The following is an 18,407-nucleotide window of genomic DNA, read 5'->3' on the forward strand; positions in this document are numbered from 1 at the left end:
CAATCCTATTTGATTATTTCTTAAGTTGAACATCTACAAAAATGCTTAAGTTGAATACGAAGGATCATATTAGTTAGTCAAGTAAGTGGTTATCCAAATTAAGGGTTTATGGTCTAGTATGAAACTTGTTATGTAGAACAAATATAGTGGTTCTTGAGGATAAATTTCATCGTATTTATTGGTGCAGTAACTGGTTATGTGCTTATTTCTATGTGGTATATATGAAGTTGATTTTGTACAACTAAAAAACTCTTAAGATCAATATGAAGGATCAAATGAGTTTGGTGCAGTAAGTGGTTATCCAATCAAGGGTATTTAGTGAAGTATCAAACTCCTTATGTAGAAAAAATCTAGGGGTTCTTGAGGATAAATTTCATCACATTTATTGGTGCAGTAATTGATTATGTACTCATTACTATGTGGTTATTTCTAAAGCTGGTTTTGTAGAGCTAAAAAACTGCTTAAGTTCAATATGAAGGATGAAACGAGTTTGGTGTAGTTAGTGGTTATCCAATCAAGGATATGTGGTGTAGTATCAAACTCCTTATGTAGAACAAATCTAGGGGTTCTTGAGGATAAATTTCACCACATTTATTGGTGCAATTACTAGTTATATACTCATTCGTATGTGGTTATTTTTTAAGCTGGTTTTGAACAACTAAAGAACTGCTTAAGTTCAATATGAAGGATCAAATGAGTTTGATGCAGTAACTGGTTATCCAATCAAGGGTATGTGGTGTAGTGTGAAATTCATTATATACAACAAATCTACGGCTTCTTGAGGATAAATTTTATCATATTTATTGGTAGTAAATGGTTATGTACTCAATTGTATGTGGTTATTTCTTAAGCTGTTTATATACATCTACAAAAATGCTTAAATTGAATATGAAGGATCATATTAGTTAGTCCAATAAGTGGTTATCCAATCAAGGGTTTGTGGTCTAGTATGAAACTCATTATGTAAAACAAATATAGTGGTTCTTGAGGATAAATTTCATCACATTTATTGGTGCAGTAACTGGTTATGTACTCATTCATATGTGGTTATTTATGAAGCTGGTTATGTACAACTAAAATTGTTATGTAGAACAAATCTAGTGGTTCTTGAAGATAAATTTTATCACATTTATTGGTGCACTAATTGGTTATGTACTCATTCTGATGTGGTTATTTCTGAAGCTGGTTTTGTACAACTAAAAAAAATGCTTATGTTCAATATGAAGGATGATATTAGTTTGGTACATCAAGGATGATATGTTCAAGAATATATGGTTTTCTATGCTTACAACTACATCAAGGACTCTTCCAAACATTGAAATGACCTTTTACAAGAAAAATAAAAGAAAATTAAATCTAACACAAATTACAAATTTAGAATTCCAAAGCTACACTACATTATTGCTCCATGTATGCACTACTTTGAAACTTGTTGAGTTGCTTCCATGCTTGTTTGGGTCCTTCATCCCTTATACATTGTTGTTTCACATTTTTGTAGACCAAAATTGGCTAGTGCAAGAAATGTTTTCTATTCTGGAACAACTTAGATATAATAATTGAGATGCAATCAAAAGGAAATTTGATGATCTCCACATTTCCTATATCAAGGATCAACTCAAAGTCTTCCTTTAAGACTTCACAGACCTGCACTGTTATAGCCACCAAATATTCCAAACTAAACAAAACTAAATTAGCTAGTTAAAAAAAAGCAAAATTATCTAATCAAGACTTGGTGAAACTGTTTTGATCAACTTCAGGTTGCTAAAATCTGCACCTTAAGTTGTAAACCTGATCAAACAATTTAATTCAAAACCCTTTTTATCACTTCAAATTCTTTTCAAATTAGAAATTGTAAAAGTCTCACTAAAAAAGGCACAATTCAGATTTGGCAAAATGAATTTTTCAGCACTTGGAAACTCAAACAAAATTCTCTCGGTCAAGACAATTTTGCTTTAGGTGTAACCTCACAAACACTCTTTTTAATTTGTTTTAGGCGTTTTATCTTCAGTAGCAACTTTCTTTTAGGTGATAAATACTTAATCTCACCATCACTTGGCTATTTGGCTTGTGTTTCCAAATTTGGCTATAGAGTTGTCAACTTTCAATGTTTTATGCTGGTGGAAAGTGCAAATTCAGCTTGTTGGACAACCCCTTTAAACTCATAATTTTGCTCCCTCTCCACTTCCTAAGATGCTACCTTGGTAGGGGAAGGGTTTTGCAACTTGAATGGTCCAATTGGACTTCACAACACCATTAAAATCATTCAAAACAGTCACCAAACAGATTAGCAATTTGCAGCAGTTTCAAGACCAAAATTTGACTTCAATTGGACAACTTAAGAGGCCAAAAAGCTTAAAAGCAATAAAAATAGGTGTAGAACAAAAGTAGGCACTCAAATGGATCCTAAGAAAGGTGCTGGAACATATTAAGAAAGCAAAGAAATTAAAATGCAGGTTGAAATGGCTTTAACTTGAAACTGTTTGATAAAAAACAAAGGTGTTTGATGAAGTGCCTCAAAGAAAACTAGTTTTGATGTTTTTGGTTTTTGACTGGGTTGCATGGTTCTTCATCCTTTTTAGCACTTTGCTTTACTTCTTTAAATCATTTAGTTCCATTTTAAACCACTGAACCATGTCTTGCTGCAATCCAAATTGAATTTAAAAGCAAATTCATCAAAACAACACCTAATTTTGAACTCTACACCAAGAAAATGACTCTAAGTTTGGTAGTTTGTGACTCAAATGATGCAACAATGGTTCTGCATTAAATCTGACCACTTAAGCAACTTTATTTAATGATTTTAAACATGTTTCAACTTTGAATTGACACAAAACCAGGCTGCTGCTCTAAATCACCGTTTTACTTCCCAAAATTGATCCAAAATTAATGGTTTTAGAAGTGATTTTGTGCACAAGTTTACTAACCATTTGAATAGTTTCAAATCATCAAAATACACTTGTTTAAACTCAATTTTGGCTCAAAACATAACTGCAACTGAAATTCACTTTGCAAGTTCCCTAAATCACTCAAAATGAAGGTTTCAACACACTAAATTGCACACAGGTCAATCTGACTTTAATTGAATTGTTCTAACAGTTTTAAGACATCAAATTGGACTTGCTTAAACTGTCTAACATCACAAAATCACTGCAGCACGAAAAATGACCTGTAATGACTCAATTATGCAGATTTTTCATCAAACACACCACGAAAATCAAGTTTAACAGATTCAAAGACTATAACAGCACTGAAATTGACTCAAGGAAGTTTAATTATACTGAACTAAGCTAGAACAATGAAGCTTAGCATGATTCAAACTCAGATTACACAATTCAAACATTTAAGCACGGTCAAAAGCTTGGAATGAAACTGAAACAACACAATGCTAATGGTTTTGAGCAACCAAGGTATGCATATTGCATTTCATTGCTTGTTATGGTTTGCTACACCTTTTGCAACCTTCAACAACATCAAACAAAGTTGTACAAAGCTCTAGAATCAAAGAAATTCAACTGAAAAACAGATTCACAATTTAAAATAGAATTTAAACTATAATTGATTTCTAGTGCTTCAGATTGTATCACCAAGGTTAGAACATGTTCTCATTGCCTTATTTGGTTGATTCAAAGCTTTTCAAACACTCGGAGATCAATCAAACGAAAGAAACACAGCAGAACATAATAACTAAAACAAGAAGAGATTTAAAATTGCATCAGGATGCACATGACTTACATTAGCAAGGAATACGAAGGAACAATTTGACTTCGAGATTTCTTACATAGTTACAACAATTACTTACATATTTTATTTTTTAATATAATAAGAAAAAAAATACAACCTTAATATACAAATTTTAAATTTGTTAATTTTGTGAGAACTTAATTAATGATTAATAGAATTGGATAGGTGTTTAGTTTCTAACAGTTACTATGTGTATTTATTTAATGAAAAAAAATATAATATGTAATTAACTTAATAAGTCAGTAAAAATGGATACATTTGTTTTTTCTAACAATACTTATAGATAGTATCTACTTCTTATCAGTTAGATACAATAAAATTACTTATTTTATACAAATTTGTAGTTTTAAGTTGTAAATTGATGTTATAAATGGTCGATAAATAATTACTAAAGCCTACAAGATTTAGATAAACAACTACAAAATGCTTATTAGATTTAGTTGTGGAAAATGGTGAAATTCATCACCACTTACTTTAATGAATTATAAAAATGATTTAATTGAGATTAAGGTATTTATTTATCCTCTTTTTATTATAGGATATTATGTTTAACTATTGTCATTGACTCATTTCTATATAAAAAAAATATTTTATAGTGGCAATTACTTTATGTCAGTTTTGTAAGCTGACATTATGTTATTTTAAATTTAAATTATATTATATATATAGTCAGTTTGAAATTGTTGGGATATATATTTAATTTGTGTCTTTGTTTTTCTTTCTTTTATCTTGATTTTCTTTCTTTTATATTTAATTTGGGATATATATAGTCAGTTTGAAAAATAACAATACAATTATTTTTTCAAAAACTCTTACAAATTTACCAATCGGGCTTCCGAATACAAGTCGCTTATTCGATTAAATTCTCGGGTTTGATAACTTCCAGGAAAAAAATGGCACCCTAGAGACCCTCGGCTTATTTATTAAAGGGGCTGAACAAGCTTCTTGTGATAAAAGCTTGAGCAATGTGTTGGAATTTGGGTCTGTTGAATACTTGGAGTGTAACACTATTTTCCATAAAGACTGTTTCTGTCAACAATCTGATTCGGATTTTATCATGTATCTCTATAGGATGTTGAATGGTTATGCCATTATAAATGATATACAACCGCACCAATCAATCCCTTCTCAAACCCGAAAAGTGACAAATAATGTTTTAATTGAAAATTATGCAGCACCTTAGCACATATGGCATCAGATAGCTTTCTCCAACCATCTTGGTAATCTTAGTGAAGATTTCATCCCTATTCTGGTGAGGAAAACAGAGTACAACAAATGGAGCAAAAACATGAAACATCCACTATTGATCAACACCTGCAAGAAAAAAACGTTAGTATTTTGATGACTCGAGAACAGACTCTGTAGAGAAGGGACGTACCAAAATGCCAAATAGGGTATATATCACGTTCATTGAAGGAATAGAATTCACACCAGAAGCAGTGAGAACAAATGTGAGAGAAGCATGGATGTTAATGGTGATCTACAAGCCACATTTCCCCCAAAATAAGATAAGAGGAAGAGAAAAACACAAGTAGCAGTTGTTTTGTAATTAGGAGATAATTCTAGAATTGATTACCAAAGCTAGTATGTTTTCCCTTATTAAGAAAGACGATATCAAGACAAAGCCAACCGCACCCAGTGCGCGTACCTGCACACATTATCAAGATTTTTATCATAAAAAAAGAGTAAAAGAACCAGCTAAAACAATTACTTCAAATATGGGTAAAATGTATGAGGCTAAAGGTATCAAATATTACAATTGTGCACAAGAAAATTGACAGATTCCAACTGGCTCCCAACCTGACAAGATATAAAAGCAAAGCAAAACAGTTACAGCATGGTTTAGCTTATTTCAACCAAAGAAAGGGGTTAACATTTATCTTTGTCTTCCTTGTAAGAAAACATTCAGTCTTGTGATGGGCCTTGAATATTTGTTTATTATTTAAATGTTTTTATAAAAGATAAAGATTCATCATGTACAATGAGAGAGCTTGAAAAGAGGTGAAAAGGGTGAGGAACTATATTGTATTAATAGGGGTATGATATTATACAATATATACATACAATACAAAAGTTATGATAATATTTTCATCCCTATCCAAAGAAAAAAACATGTATATGATGCACATCATGTCACCATACCAGAGACCAGATTTCTCATACAGAGGCCGCCAAATATTGTGTTTTGAAAGTTGATATATTTGGTATAGGTAAAGCTAATTCAACTTAAATTAAAAAATTAACTATCATGAAATTCTCACAAAGTTTAGAAAAGCATAAAATCTATGCACAATTTACCTCCACAAAGTACCCATTGTGAAACCCACTACACCGTGCTTAAGCTGCACAAAAAAATTATTCAGAAATCAAGTCATTTTTATTCAGTTTCACTACAGTTTGCATCCAAAAGATAAACAACCAAGAAATATTTGTGAAAAAGAAAAATGAAGGGAGGCAAATCTTTGCTGTCCAAAACTGTAAAGATTAAATTTCTCAATGACAATGCCTGCAGTTCAAACAACGGACCGTGGTATAGGTTTTTAATTCTTAAGTAAATAAGTTGGCATGTTGTTAAGTGGAAGTTCTAGTAAACAATTTACCACTACCATCCATCTCTAGAGGGAGAAAATATAACACAGGTGAGATGTTCAGCTCTGAATATGTTGGTTTGGTAGTACATACACAAGTTAACACTAAGGTTACAAGAATGCATATTTGATGATAAATACACCCTACAACTAATTTTTAAACAACTTTTCTCCTCCTAAAATATAAAAAAAAAAATCACTTCTAATAAAATGACCCTTTTTGCACACAACTAAAACACTTCCATTCCTTTGCAAACAAACACAAAGCAACAGCAATGAAAACACAAAGGCAGAGTCCACAGTCCTATTGCCTAGTTCAGTAAGTTCATTAAAGTAAAAACAAGCTCACCAGATAAGTTAGAGCTTTTACTGGACCAGACAAGACAAGCAAAAGTATAGTTGTTGCCACCTACAACAAAAATAAAATGCAACATAAAAAATGTGATAATTCAATGAGAATAACAATTCAAGAGTACTTCAAAATTAAGTTTAATCTACATACCAAGATATACACTGTCTTATGCATAAAAAAATAAAATATATATACATGTATATATATGCACTGTCTGTTTAGAACATTATATGACATAGAACGAATAAGGTAATCTCCGATTGGATGTCAGTAGAAAAAATAGTTTACACAAATTATAAATCAAACTCTTCAAGAATTATCTACAGGGGAGCAACTAGCAGGTCTAACCAGAGTTTTCCTTCCAGCATCAACACCCCATCTCATTGACGATATCACTATTGGCAATGAGAAGAAACAACTAAAGTAGTTCTGCAATCAGAAACAAAAACGAAACAGTGAATAAAAAAAAACAATGAACATCCAAAACATGAATTGAAACTTTTCCACCAGCATAAAGTTACTGTAAGAGTTTCTGTTAACATTAACCAAATTTCAACCCCCACCCCAGAAAAATATATAAAAGACCCATTGCTCGATTTTCTTTGGCAGACCTCAATACAAACAAATATTCAATTTTTATCAAAACCAACCAAAAGATCAGAGACCCGTTACTCTCTTTTCTCAACAAAATTTCACAAACAAACAAAGGCTCATTTGTTATCCACATTAACAAACCTCAATGGCAAGAGAATTGCTCAAGAAATAGACGAGACCAGTAAGTGCAGCAAACATGGAACATTCAACCAATTGCAGCGTTTTCTGATACACAGCTCCATTTGGCGATAAGTCGTGAAGTTCCGGGGAAACCCCCTTGTTCTTTTCTTCTTCTTCATGGTGTTCAGTTCTACAAACTGAAACTCCAGCATTTGAAACCCTGAGAAGATTGGAAGAGAGAGAAAGTGGGGATTTGAGTGAGAGAAGAGAAGGGGAAAGGGGCTGGAGAGAGAGACGAAGTGGCTTGGTTTTGGGATCAGAGAAGATGAAGCGCGAACATGGATGAGTGTTTTTGAGGGAAATCATGGAGGATAATTAGGTCGTGTTTGGTTGTGTGGAGAATGGTTTAAAATGAAATGGCCATTGCTGTTTGGACTTTCCTCAGAAAATAAAAATAAGTTACTAAAAAGAAAATATGAAAGGAGTTACATTGAATTTTTTTCCCAAATATGTTTTATTTTCTAAAAATTACTCATACAAACTTTTTGCCAATTTATTTATTCAAAGAAAGTTCTCTCATGATTTTTTTAAGTTATATTATTTATTTATTTTTATTTTTTAAATAGATAAAAAATTTATCTAATATAAATTTAAAAAATAATTTATAAATTACATAATATTAAAAAATATTTTTTAAGACTTAGGAATTTACATTCAATGATTATTAATAATTAATTTAAAACTTTGAGTTTTATTAGAGATACTATATGTCAGAGTAAATTTCAAGAGTTTTACTATTTTGATGAAATGTTTAATCTAACAAAGCATAAGATGTGAAAAGTTTGATATGAAAGATATTCTCTAAAAAATTAAATCATACAAGTGTTCCATCTAAAAAGATAAATGAGCACCAAATAATCATTTGTATTTGTTTGATAAGTGTTGATTGGGATTAGAAGATAAAAGCAAATAGACTTTAAAATAATGTAAACATAAAAAATATTTTTGAAGCTTAACTTTGTGTTAGACATTCTATGACCTGAAATAATACTCAAGGTTTCTAGCAAATAATTGCTAAGGTTTAAAAAGTACTTGACGATGTTATCTAGGAGTGGTTACAATTAGAAATAATATTCATATGTGCTTAGCTAAAGTGATTATAATAGGAAAAAAAATACTTATTTATACTTCGCAACGATAATTTGTCAAATTAAACTTGACTAGTTGGTCAAAAACTTATTAAGAGAAAAAGAAATAAAACAATTCTGAAAGATGTATAATTTATATATAATAGCAAACACTAACAAATTAAACATGAAAGAAAACAAAATAAAAGTGAAAACTATATATAATAACAAATATTAACAAACTAAACATAAAACAAAACAAAAATAACTTCATTATATATAATAACTAAAAACTAAATAACTCAATATACAAAGAGTTTATTTGGTAGTCACAGTTCTAAACCTATAAATGAAAAGTTATTTATAAACTAAGTTTAGAAAAAAAAATATATAGACTCTCTTTTTTTAAAATTAGATCAAGAAGCTGAAAAGTCAAATCACATCTGTCACCGATCATAATTGATTATTTAAGAAGATAATAGATTAAAAATTTTTCAAAAAACTTTTTCTCGATTTGATAATGAATTACCACAAAAAATATGATAATTGGATATTAGGAGTGATAATTGATTTATAAAGACTTTTCTAAAAAAATCTGAATTAATTTGGATAATCATTTAATCGATTATCACAAAGCTTTTATGAATCATTTAAAACTTTCGTGATCTTGTGCAATGCTTCTTTGTGACTCTAAACAATGTCCTACACGTTCATAATAAGATTTATCACAAAAGCTTAATTTCCAAACATACTAAATTGAGTATTTCAATATCTTTTTCATGTTTGAGTTCTTGGACTTGCTTATATCATCATCAAATCCTGATTTTCATCATCTTTATTTTGTCAACCGGGCGTGCTATGAATAAAATCCCCGCGTGGGCATGTGACCAGGTGAAGCTGGCTAAGGAACCTCAAAGCCTCTAACTCAAGTTAGCCTAGAACAATCCAAGGAAGCTTTGAGATTCAAAGTTTGACTAGAGTTGTTGCAATAAGCCAAAAAGCCTTCTTCGTATTAACCAGGGTTGAATTCATTGTTTTCATTCTTCTCTAATGGAGTCTGAGAGAGTTTTTTCCTATATAGATAGCACAGAGTAGAGCGTGATGGAGAGAATTGTGTAATGCGAAGTGAGTGTGTAGATGTAGAGTAATGTTTACGAATTGTATAGTGCATTCTAGAGGATTCAACTGGTTAGTGCAACATTAGTTTAACTCTTGAATTCAATAGAGTGTATGTTTTTCTTTTCCAATTTCAATGCAATTCTGCAGTTATTCTTTTACTTCTACCGATTACAATATTAATTATCTGTTTTCTTTAAATTTTTCTTGCACCCTTTATGTTTCTTGCAATTTTATCTTTCTGTTCTTACACATTTAACTTAAAGCTTTTTACCCTTTTTTCTGTTTGATGTTAAATTCTAATATTCCTGCCCAATTAAAATTCAATATGGATTTTTCGTTTTGGTTCATACGTTGCACTATATTATTTCTGCACATGTTCATTCATTCTTTGTGCTTTTCAGCATTCTACATTTCCTCTGTTGGTATTATTTTTCTTTCATCATGTTTGTTGACTTAAAATTAGCTTCTTTTTTTAATGGGTTGAACTTTTTAGTTTTATAAAATTAAGGTTATGATTTAGAATCTAAGGATTCTAAAGTGAGCGTTGGTTTTTGAGATGTCTTATTGAGTAAGAAATACGTCTAACCCATTGAGTGAAGCAACATTTCCTATTTTAAGTTCTTTTTCAAGTTGTTTTGTGGTTATGTTTCCATGTCTATATTTCTGTTTCTTTACTTTACCTTTGTTATTACTACTTTGGGGTTTTACAACTTTCTTTAAATTCAGTGTATTTTAATTTTATATTCATATTTTTCATATCTGCATTTACATTCCTTGTTTATACATCAAGACATGTCAATGGATCAATGGATCTGCATTCATTCCATGATTCTTATTTCAGCTTTTGCATACCAAACATTTAATTCCAATATTGGTTCTGTTTTATCATTTTACAAATTAGGGTTTGTCTGTCACCAACTCACACGAGTATAATGGTTCTTATATTGAAAGTTTTTCTGGTGAAAGATTTCAGATAAGCAAGTCCCGTTAAGATGAACGACGGTACCAAGGACTACTTGTGATTGTGGTTGGTTAGGAATGCTTCCGCTGGAGGGGGAGTGTACCAATGTGGAATTGTTGGGAATCCACGTGAGTTCAAGTCCCACATTGGATAAAAATAAGAAAATAGAGCTCTATATAGTGAAAGACCCATTAAATCATTATCTTAAGGTTTTGGGTAAAAAATAACATCAATTCCTTATGTAATTAGGCTTAGATCTCTTGGTGTTTGTGTCTCCCCGGTAAACATCATCCTCCATAGACCGAACAAGTTTTATTGATCTTTTAATCCAATGAGATATTCTTAGGATTAACTCACATAGCATATATCATGTTTGCATCACGTTTAGTCTGGTCAAGTCATTACATTACACAAAATCTGATTTCACGTTTCTTAGACCTTCATACTATCACGCTATAAATATGCCAAATTTGTGTTAAACTGATTTTATGCCATGCATTCATTTCTCATGAGTACATAGCATATTCCATCCATAATCTTCATTTTAAATTTGCTCAAAGCATTACATATATATAATTTGCATTAAAATTCGACCTTGAATCTGAATTAGGTGCAGTCAAGATTGCCAGCTCAGTTTTCATGCATGATTTTTACTTTTTGCACTATTCTTTGCATCCCAATTACATATATTGCATTATTATGACATAGTAGACATGTATCATTCATCAAATCCATAAAATCTCCATCCTAAGTTATTTGAAGCATTTCATCGAAGAGATTTGAAAATCGTTCGTATGCTTTGTTTTTCAGCATTCTAAATGGCCAAACACATTCCATTGCATCTTCATAAGAGTTTTAATGATCATTCTCACATTTTAATCATTCTAGCAGCATTCTACCATGCATTAGCTCTTTACATATTTTAACTCATTTTAGACTAGTACTTGTATTAAACATAGTAGTTTTTACATGCATCATTTTCATTCATTTTAATTCATTCCCCATCTTTGCATCATTGTTACGTGGGCTGAGTTCATTAAGACATAACATTCATTTGTAAGCCATCTCCTTGGATTTTACACTCATGTTTTCCCTATTCTTCATTAGGGAAGTTTGGTTTTTTATTTAAATCTTAGTACGACATGGGATTTTAACACTTGTTCATCGAAAGTGACATCCTGGAGACAATAAGGTGGATAAAAACATTCATACTCTTTTTTGTGTGATAGAGTACCCTAAGAAAATATATTTAAGTTTGTTTGGATCAAAATTTTCCTTTGTTGTTTATGAATATGGTAAAAAAGAAATATAATCAAATATTTTATGAGGAAGGCTAAGAGAATGATTTATATGTAGGTAAAAAGAATAGAGTACTTCCATTGAACTTTTTAATTGTAAAACAATATAGGGTAACCCCTTAATTAAATAAAAGATAATAAAATGATTTTCACTTACTTTTTCTTATTATACAAATTGAATATATATAATAAATATTTCTATACAATTTTGAAATCCTTTTGGACAATTTTATGAATAAAAATAAGATACACATAATTAAAACCTAATAAATGTATAATTATAATGAATAAGAATAATGTTAAAAAATTTATAAAATATTTTCTACAGTAAAAATGTTAGTTAAAGACTATTTATACTCAACTCATAAATGTTAAAAGAAAAGCACGAGCTCAAGAAAAAGAAAATATTTGAGCATAAAAATAAAGAAAGAGAGAAAGAAGAAAGACAATACTCTCAAACTTCATTTTAATATTGATTATGTAATCATATTCTCTCTGTGAGAATAATAGTCTGAACGACTTGTAAACAATCATTGATTGCAATTATGATGAGAATTAAACCACTTGTTGAACTCAGTTGAGTTAAGGAAATCTTGGCAAGGTTGTTTAGTACTAAGAGTGGTGTGAATTCTCATCCAGTCTAGGGTAACAAGAGATTATTCGCTGACGGAGGAAACTATAGGAGTGGTGAGAATAATCATCCAGTCTAGAGTAGCAGGAGGTTATTCGCTAACTAAGAAGGCCAAAAGTGGTGCAAATACTCAATTGTAATCTTGTTGAAGATTATTGTGGAACCCTCTGTGGAGGAGACTGGAGACTGAACGTAGCTCAATTGGAGTGAACCAATGTAAAAATAATCTTCATCAATACAGTTCTTTTAGTCCAATAACAAATTTTTTTTACATGTTAAATCATGTTTCAGATTAACATTTGAACTATAACGTGTCAAATGGTTTAATTTAAACTATAACGTGTCAAATGATTTAAACAGCTAAAACGTCAACAAAAAGTATTATTTAACACTTAAGAAAAAGTTGACGAAAGTTAAATTAAATCATTAATTTTAAAACTAAAATATATTAAAGTTTGAAACATAAATAAATTTCAATTTCACGTTCAAATTAAAAATATATTTAAAAATCCAATCATACACCCAAATTTGTTTAAGATTTCTTAAGTACCTCGGATGACTTTTATTTGCTCATGTCTATACTAAAAAAAAAATCGATAAGTATTTTTCTAGGTTGGTATTGCGTATATAGTATAGTTAACTACTACATATTACTAGAAATAATTCAACAGCTATGAAACAGCTTAGAGCATTGGTGACAATATAGGACTAAGATGGGCCCATAAGAAGTGCATGTCAGACAGCCAACATGCCCATAACTTAGTAGGTTAATTGCATTTAATCATTTCTCATTCAAAGAAAAGCACATAGACAAATCTCTTTCTTTTCTTTTATCTTTTTTGGGTCTCTTTTTCACTTTTGTTGGATGGCTCGATGTAAGTGTATTTTATTACTATCCCAAATCATTTATACCTTAATTGATTGCAAACACAACAAAATAATTAGTGACCAAAGACCAAGGAAACATCATCATTACCCTAATATTTATAAATTACGACAAACTCAAGAGATTTACTATACAGAATATAAGGAAGAAAAATAAAGGGTGAGACAATGCAGCATTGCTTAAGCAATATACTATTCTGCCTCTTTGTCCCAATCATTCAATAGGATTGTGCATGCTATGGAGCGTGCCATTCCCACAATTATGTCTTTCTATTGCTCCTTCTGTAACTGAGCTTGCCACCATTTGCAATCTTTCATTCCACTGTTCAAATTTGCAATTCATATTATGCAAGAAAATTTTATGAACAGAACTTAATTTCACTCTCTTTTTTAGTTCTTATAACAATTTAATTACACATTTCTTTTATCACTGTTAGTATAATAGTAGCTGCCAACTGACAATCTGTAAGTGTTTTCTGTTAATATTTATGAGACAATAATTGTGAACAATTGTTTAATGTTAGAAAATTGAAAAGTTTATGTATAATTAGATTTTTATAAATTATAGGTTTCAGAAACTATTAGGTGATTTATATGGTTCTCTCTTTATTATATTACTTTTGAGATTTCCTTTTCAATTTCTATTCCAAAATAATTTCTTTATTTAAAATAAAAATATGTTTTTTAAATAATATTTTTTGTACTCTTATTATTTAATATATTCTAAAAAGATATAAAATTTAAGTTTTAAAATTATGACACAAAAAGATGCATTTAATATATACGCATTAAGATAAAAATGATTAAAGTCAAATTTATTTTTCGTTTTTCATTTGTTTCTAAAAATTATATTTTACCCTTAAATTAAATTATATATCTATTTTGTTCTTATATTATATGAAAGCTGTGTAAAATATATAATATCATATAAAGGTTATCAATCTTTATAGCGTGAAATTTCTTTTGTTATATAAGAAACACTTATATTCCCTTTACTAATCATAATATTTTAGATGAATTTTTCATTAAAAAAAAAACGGTGACAAAATAAGTATATAGTCTATTTAATGACAAAACATAATTCTTGAAAATAGTTTAGGTATTATTCTATACTGAAACTTTAAAATACACTAATTTTAATACTTTCATTACAAAAACAAATCTCTAATTAATAATATTAAGTTACCAAAGATAATTTAATCATTATAATGATCAATTTATATATTAATTTATAAATTAAAAGTTATATATAACTAAAATATTTTCTAAATTCGTCACGGTGAATTGATCTTTAAATGGTTTCTAAATTTATATGTAATTAAAAAATTTATAACTAATATTAGTGACAAATCAATTCACTATGGTGACTAGTTTAAAAATTATTTTAATTATTAATAATTTTAATTTATAAATTAGTATTTAAATTGGTCACCATAATTACTATTATTTAAATTTTTTTATTGTGTTTAAAATACATTAAGCTTGAGTTTCTTAATGTTGTTTCTTTATTAAAATTATCCAATAAAAAATCCAAATTCTAATTTATCATGATAACATTGGTGATTGTTTTGAAGCAACTCAAGGAAGAGTAAAATTCATTGATTTTCTTCATCAATGATTATTTTTTTCTCAACACCCAAATTAAGTGAGTTAGCCATGTTCATTTGTATGACCTCTTTGTGATCTTTCTATAAACATGGATTCATAAAACTTTTCTTTTTCTTTCTTTCTCTTGCATTTTTAAAATCAAACTTTTCTAAAGACATTCAGAAACGTAAGGCTATCAAATGACAAGTAATTATTTCTCCTTTTCAATTCTCATCTTATTTGGTAAAATTAAAGCCTAGTCCCTAGTATTTATGTCCATTATAAATAATAATATAAATTGTTTAATGTAAACTCATTTTATAAAGTAATTTTTACGGAATTGTTAAATTTAAAATTTATTTTAAATCTATTAAAAGAGTCTACTATATATGCTAACAACTCATCAATAATAGCGCTAAAAACATGATACTATTGAAAAGTTTCACATCAACAAAAAGAAGAGTCAAACTATTACAATATATTAACAAATATAAATCTTATTTTTACAAATTGTAAGATTAAGTGATGCTAAAACTTAATTTATAAGATAATGATATTTTGACACGTAGATGTTGCTAAAATATTATGTTAAAATAATATGAAAAAAATGTTGTGAAAGTATTATTATCCTAATTTATATGTTTAAAGATTAAAAAAAAGTGAAGAATGAGTAGAAGGATATTGCCAAACAGCCATAATAGTTAGTTCCTGTTTTGGTGAGACAAAGAGGGTGGAAACTGCTTTTTTGTGTTGTCAGTTTGCTATGCCTACACAAAAATACTTCCTAAGAGATTTGGTTACAGGGTATAATTTAGATTAAATTATCAATATCTTTTTGAAAACATTTAAGTAGATTTTTACTTCAACTAAAACAATAGGTCCTATAATTAATTTATGTGACTTAAAATGAATAAAAATATAAAGGTTTAATAGAATTTTTATTATTATTGATAATTTTCTCATTTTTGTCTATTATTGTTAATTAAGACAATGTTATACATAATATTAACGGTTTATCAAACATGTCGGTTTGATCAATAAATCGATTCTCATTGATAAAATATTATCGTTGTTCATATCTCATGTTATTATTTGTTACTGGTAAAAATAACTATATTAACTAGATTTATATAAAACATATATATTAAGGCAATATTCCTTTCTGTTTTCACTTTTTTAACTTAATGTTTATTACTGGTAAAATATCTTGTTAAAAATGTTTTTTAATTTATTATTCGTACATTGCTAGTATAGAATTTTTTTTACAGTGTTCATCGATCAAAAAATATTTTAGAAGTACTTTTTTAACTAGTTATTGAAAAATATTAATTCTATCATCTACAATAATCTATGATTTAATGATGTTATAAAGAAAAGATAGTTAACACTCAGTGTACTATGCATTAAGTCGCTACACTTTTAAAATATATTTATAAGTTTAGAGTGAGTATTCAACCACTTTTTATTATTATTATTATTATTTTCAACTCTTTCCATATATGTTTCCTATTTGCAATTAAATATGCACCTATCCAAATAAAAAAAGAAATAAGTTCTTGTCAAATACTTTTTGTAGCAATAAATATAGTGATTAGAGTGATCTCTGTTCATCCAACTTTTTATGGAGTTGATATTACACATTTGAAGTTCCAATGGGCCATAGAAATAGATACTCCTCCCAAAAGAAAAATTATGGTGATGCAATAATAATGGTAATAAATAAAGAAGTAAATGACACAATTAATTTAACAACTAGAATACCTTTTGCAGTTTATTGTTCTTAAAAAAATGGTGCCTCTTTCTTCCACTCCCCACATGCAAAGCTCTTATGATGGTGATACCAAAGGGGTAACTTGCTTTGCTCCTACCATGAGACTTCCTCATAGAAACGAAACAGTACTTATGTGGAAAAGACAACATAGAGAATTGAATGAATACGGCACGCCAAACCTCTCTCATCTCTTGCCCCAATGATGGATCAACCTAGTCTCTTGCCTCAATGAACTCATGCTCCAAATTGCTCACCTTTCATTTCTCAATGAAATCATGCTTGTTCACAATTAAGTCATCTCTAAATCGAGAAAGAAAAATTAAAAAGTATACCATTAAGAAGTTATTGAAGGAAAATAGTTATGATAAATCACATTATGGAGTTTTTTTTATGGTTTAATGTCACTATTTCCGGTCCAGAATCTCAAATAGGTCCTCTTCTTTTTCGGCATCTCAATTAGGTCTTTATTTTTGTAAAATTGGATCAAATAAAGGCTTTCCGTCAAATTGATCAAACACCGTTAAGTTGGGTGTTTCGTGGCATGCTGACACTGTAATTTTTTTTATCACGTGACATTAAAAACGTGACTGAATTGTATTTTTTAATTTTTGAATTAAAAAATGAAGTGTATAGAGTGGAAATATAATTTAAGTAAGGGAAAAATTGGAAAATCGAATTAAATTAAGTGTTGAATTGGAAAATCAAGTTAAATTGGAAAATCTTCAACCGATCGGCTCTCGTGCTTCAGCCATTCGGTTTCCTCCTTCTTCTTCACTGCTCGGCCTCGCTCGGTAGCCTCACCGCCTTCAGCAGTTCGGTTCCCTTCTTCTTCTCCCTCACTGCTCGGCGTCTTCCTACATTCCGCTGTTCGGTTGACTACTAATAATATCCTATAACAGGCTGTCGCCAAACCTTAATTCCCTAACCTAGCCAATGCCGCCGTCAGCCACGTTGTGCTGCCACCATCATCCTCGTCGGACCACAAGCAGTTGTCGTCAACCTCCATGGTCGCCGCACATTCATCTTCATCACCTGCAAACCCAAAAATCAGAAAATCCCAATTGCCATGTAATCCTAAATCGCAGATCCCTTTCTTCTTCCTTGCGAGCTTCGCTGCAACCACCAGTTAGCGACATCATATCCTCCATCATCGCATCAGAAACCTACATCAAATAGAAACCATATTATCATCTTCGACTTCCCATCTGAACAACATTAGAACAACCCACCAAAACCCTAAATCCATAGTCAGCCACCACGCCGTTCAACCACCGTAGGAACACCATCAGAACCTCGTCGGTTTTCCGTTCACCTCCAATGCATCTCGCAACAGCCACAAGCACGGGAAAAACCATTGTGAGCTCGCATCATCCTCATTGAACCACCTCGCGAGCCACGCGTGAAGGCTCCATCACAACGCGAACCAGATCTCTGCACCAAAGTCGCACCATCACGAAACAAAAACAACACCATCGCGAGCCCCAAAACTCCTCCGCACAAACCCTAATCGCGAAAGATCACCGCGCCGAAAAGGAGATCGAAATCGCAAGCCATCAACGGAGCAACCCAAACTGCGACGAACAAAAACGCGAACACCTCAAAATCAGATTTTCTCTGCAATTGAAATCAGAGA

At 30.1% G+C, this 18,407-nt stretch overlaps 1 protein-coding gene across 1 annotated transcript; it reads right to left on the reverse strand.

The window, feature by feature from the left end:
• Positions 1-1,258: 1,258 nt before the first annotated feature.
• Positions 1,259-7,827, reverse strand: LOC124826449 (uncharacterized). Its single transcript, XM_047299274.2, has 8 exons — positions 7,417-7,827; positions 7,030-7,110; positions 6,679-6,738; positions 6,040-6,083; positions 5,499-5,541; positions 5,318-5,389; positions 5,120-5,221; positions 1,259-5,055 (listed from the first exon to the last, which is right to left on the reverse strand). The coding sequence occupies exons 1-8, from the start codon at positions 7,759-7,761 to the stop codon at positions 4,936-4,938; spliced, it is 867 nt and encodes a 288-aa protein (XP_047155230.1). The 5' UTR covers positions 7,762-7,827; the 3' UTR covers positions 1,259-4,935.
• Between the last annotated feature and the right edge of the window lie 10,580 nt (positions 7,828-18,407).

The sequence above is a fragment of the Vigna umbellata genome, chromosome 3 (assembly GCF_029865625.1).
Source record: "Vigna umbellata cultivar VRB3 chromosome 3, Vumbellata_1.0, whole genome shotgun sequence".
Classification (NCBI taxonomy): Eukaryota; Viridiplantae; Streptophyta; class Magnoliopsida; order Fabales; family Fabaceae; genus Vigna; species Vigna umbellata.

Bases quoted from the DNA above. Each gene is read 5' to 3' on its own strand.
- LOC124826449 (XM_047299274.2), bottom strand. From the start codon at position 7,761: ATGATTTCCCTCAAAAACACTCATCCATGTTCGCGCTTCATCTTCTCT. The intron at 7,111-7,416 runs GTTTGTTAATGT...TTCTGATTGCAG, and splicing joins GCAATTCTCTTGCCATTGAG to AACTACTTTAGTTGTTTCTT. The intron at 5,222-5,317 runs GTAATCAATTCT...TGTGGCTTGTAG, and splicing joins GGGAAAACATACTAGCTTTG to ATCACCATTAACATCCATGC.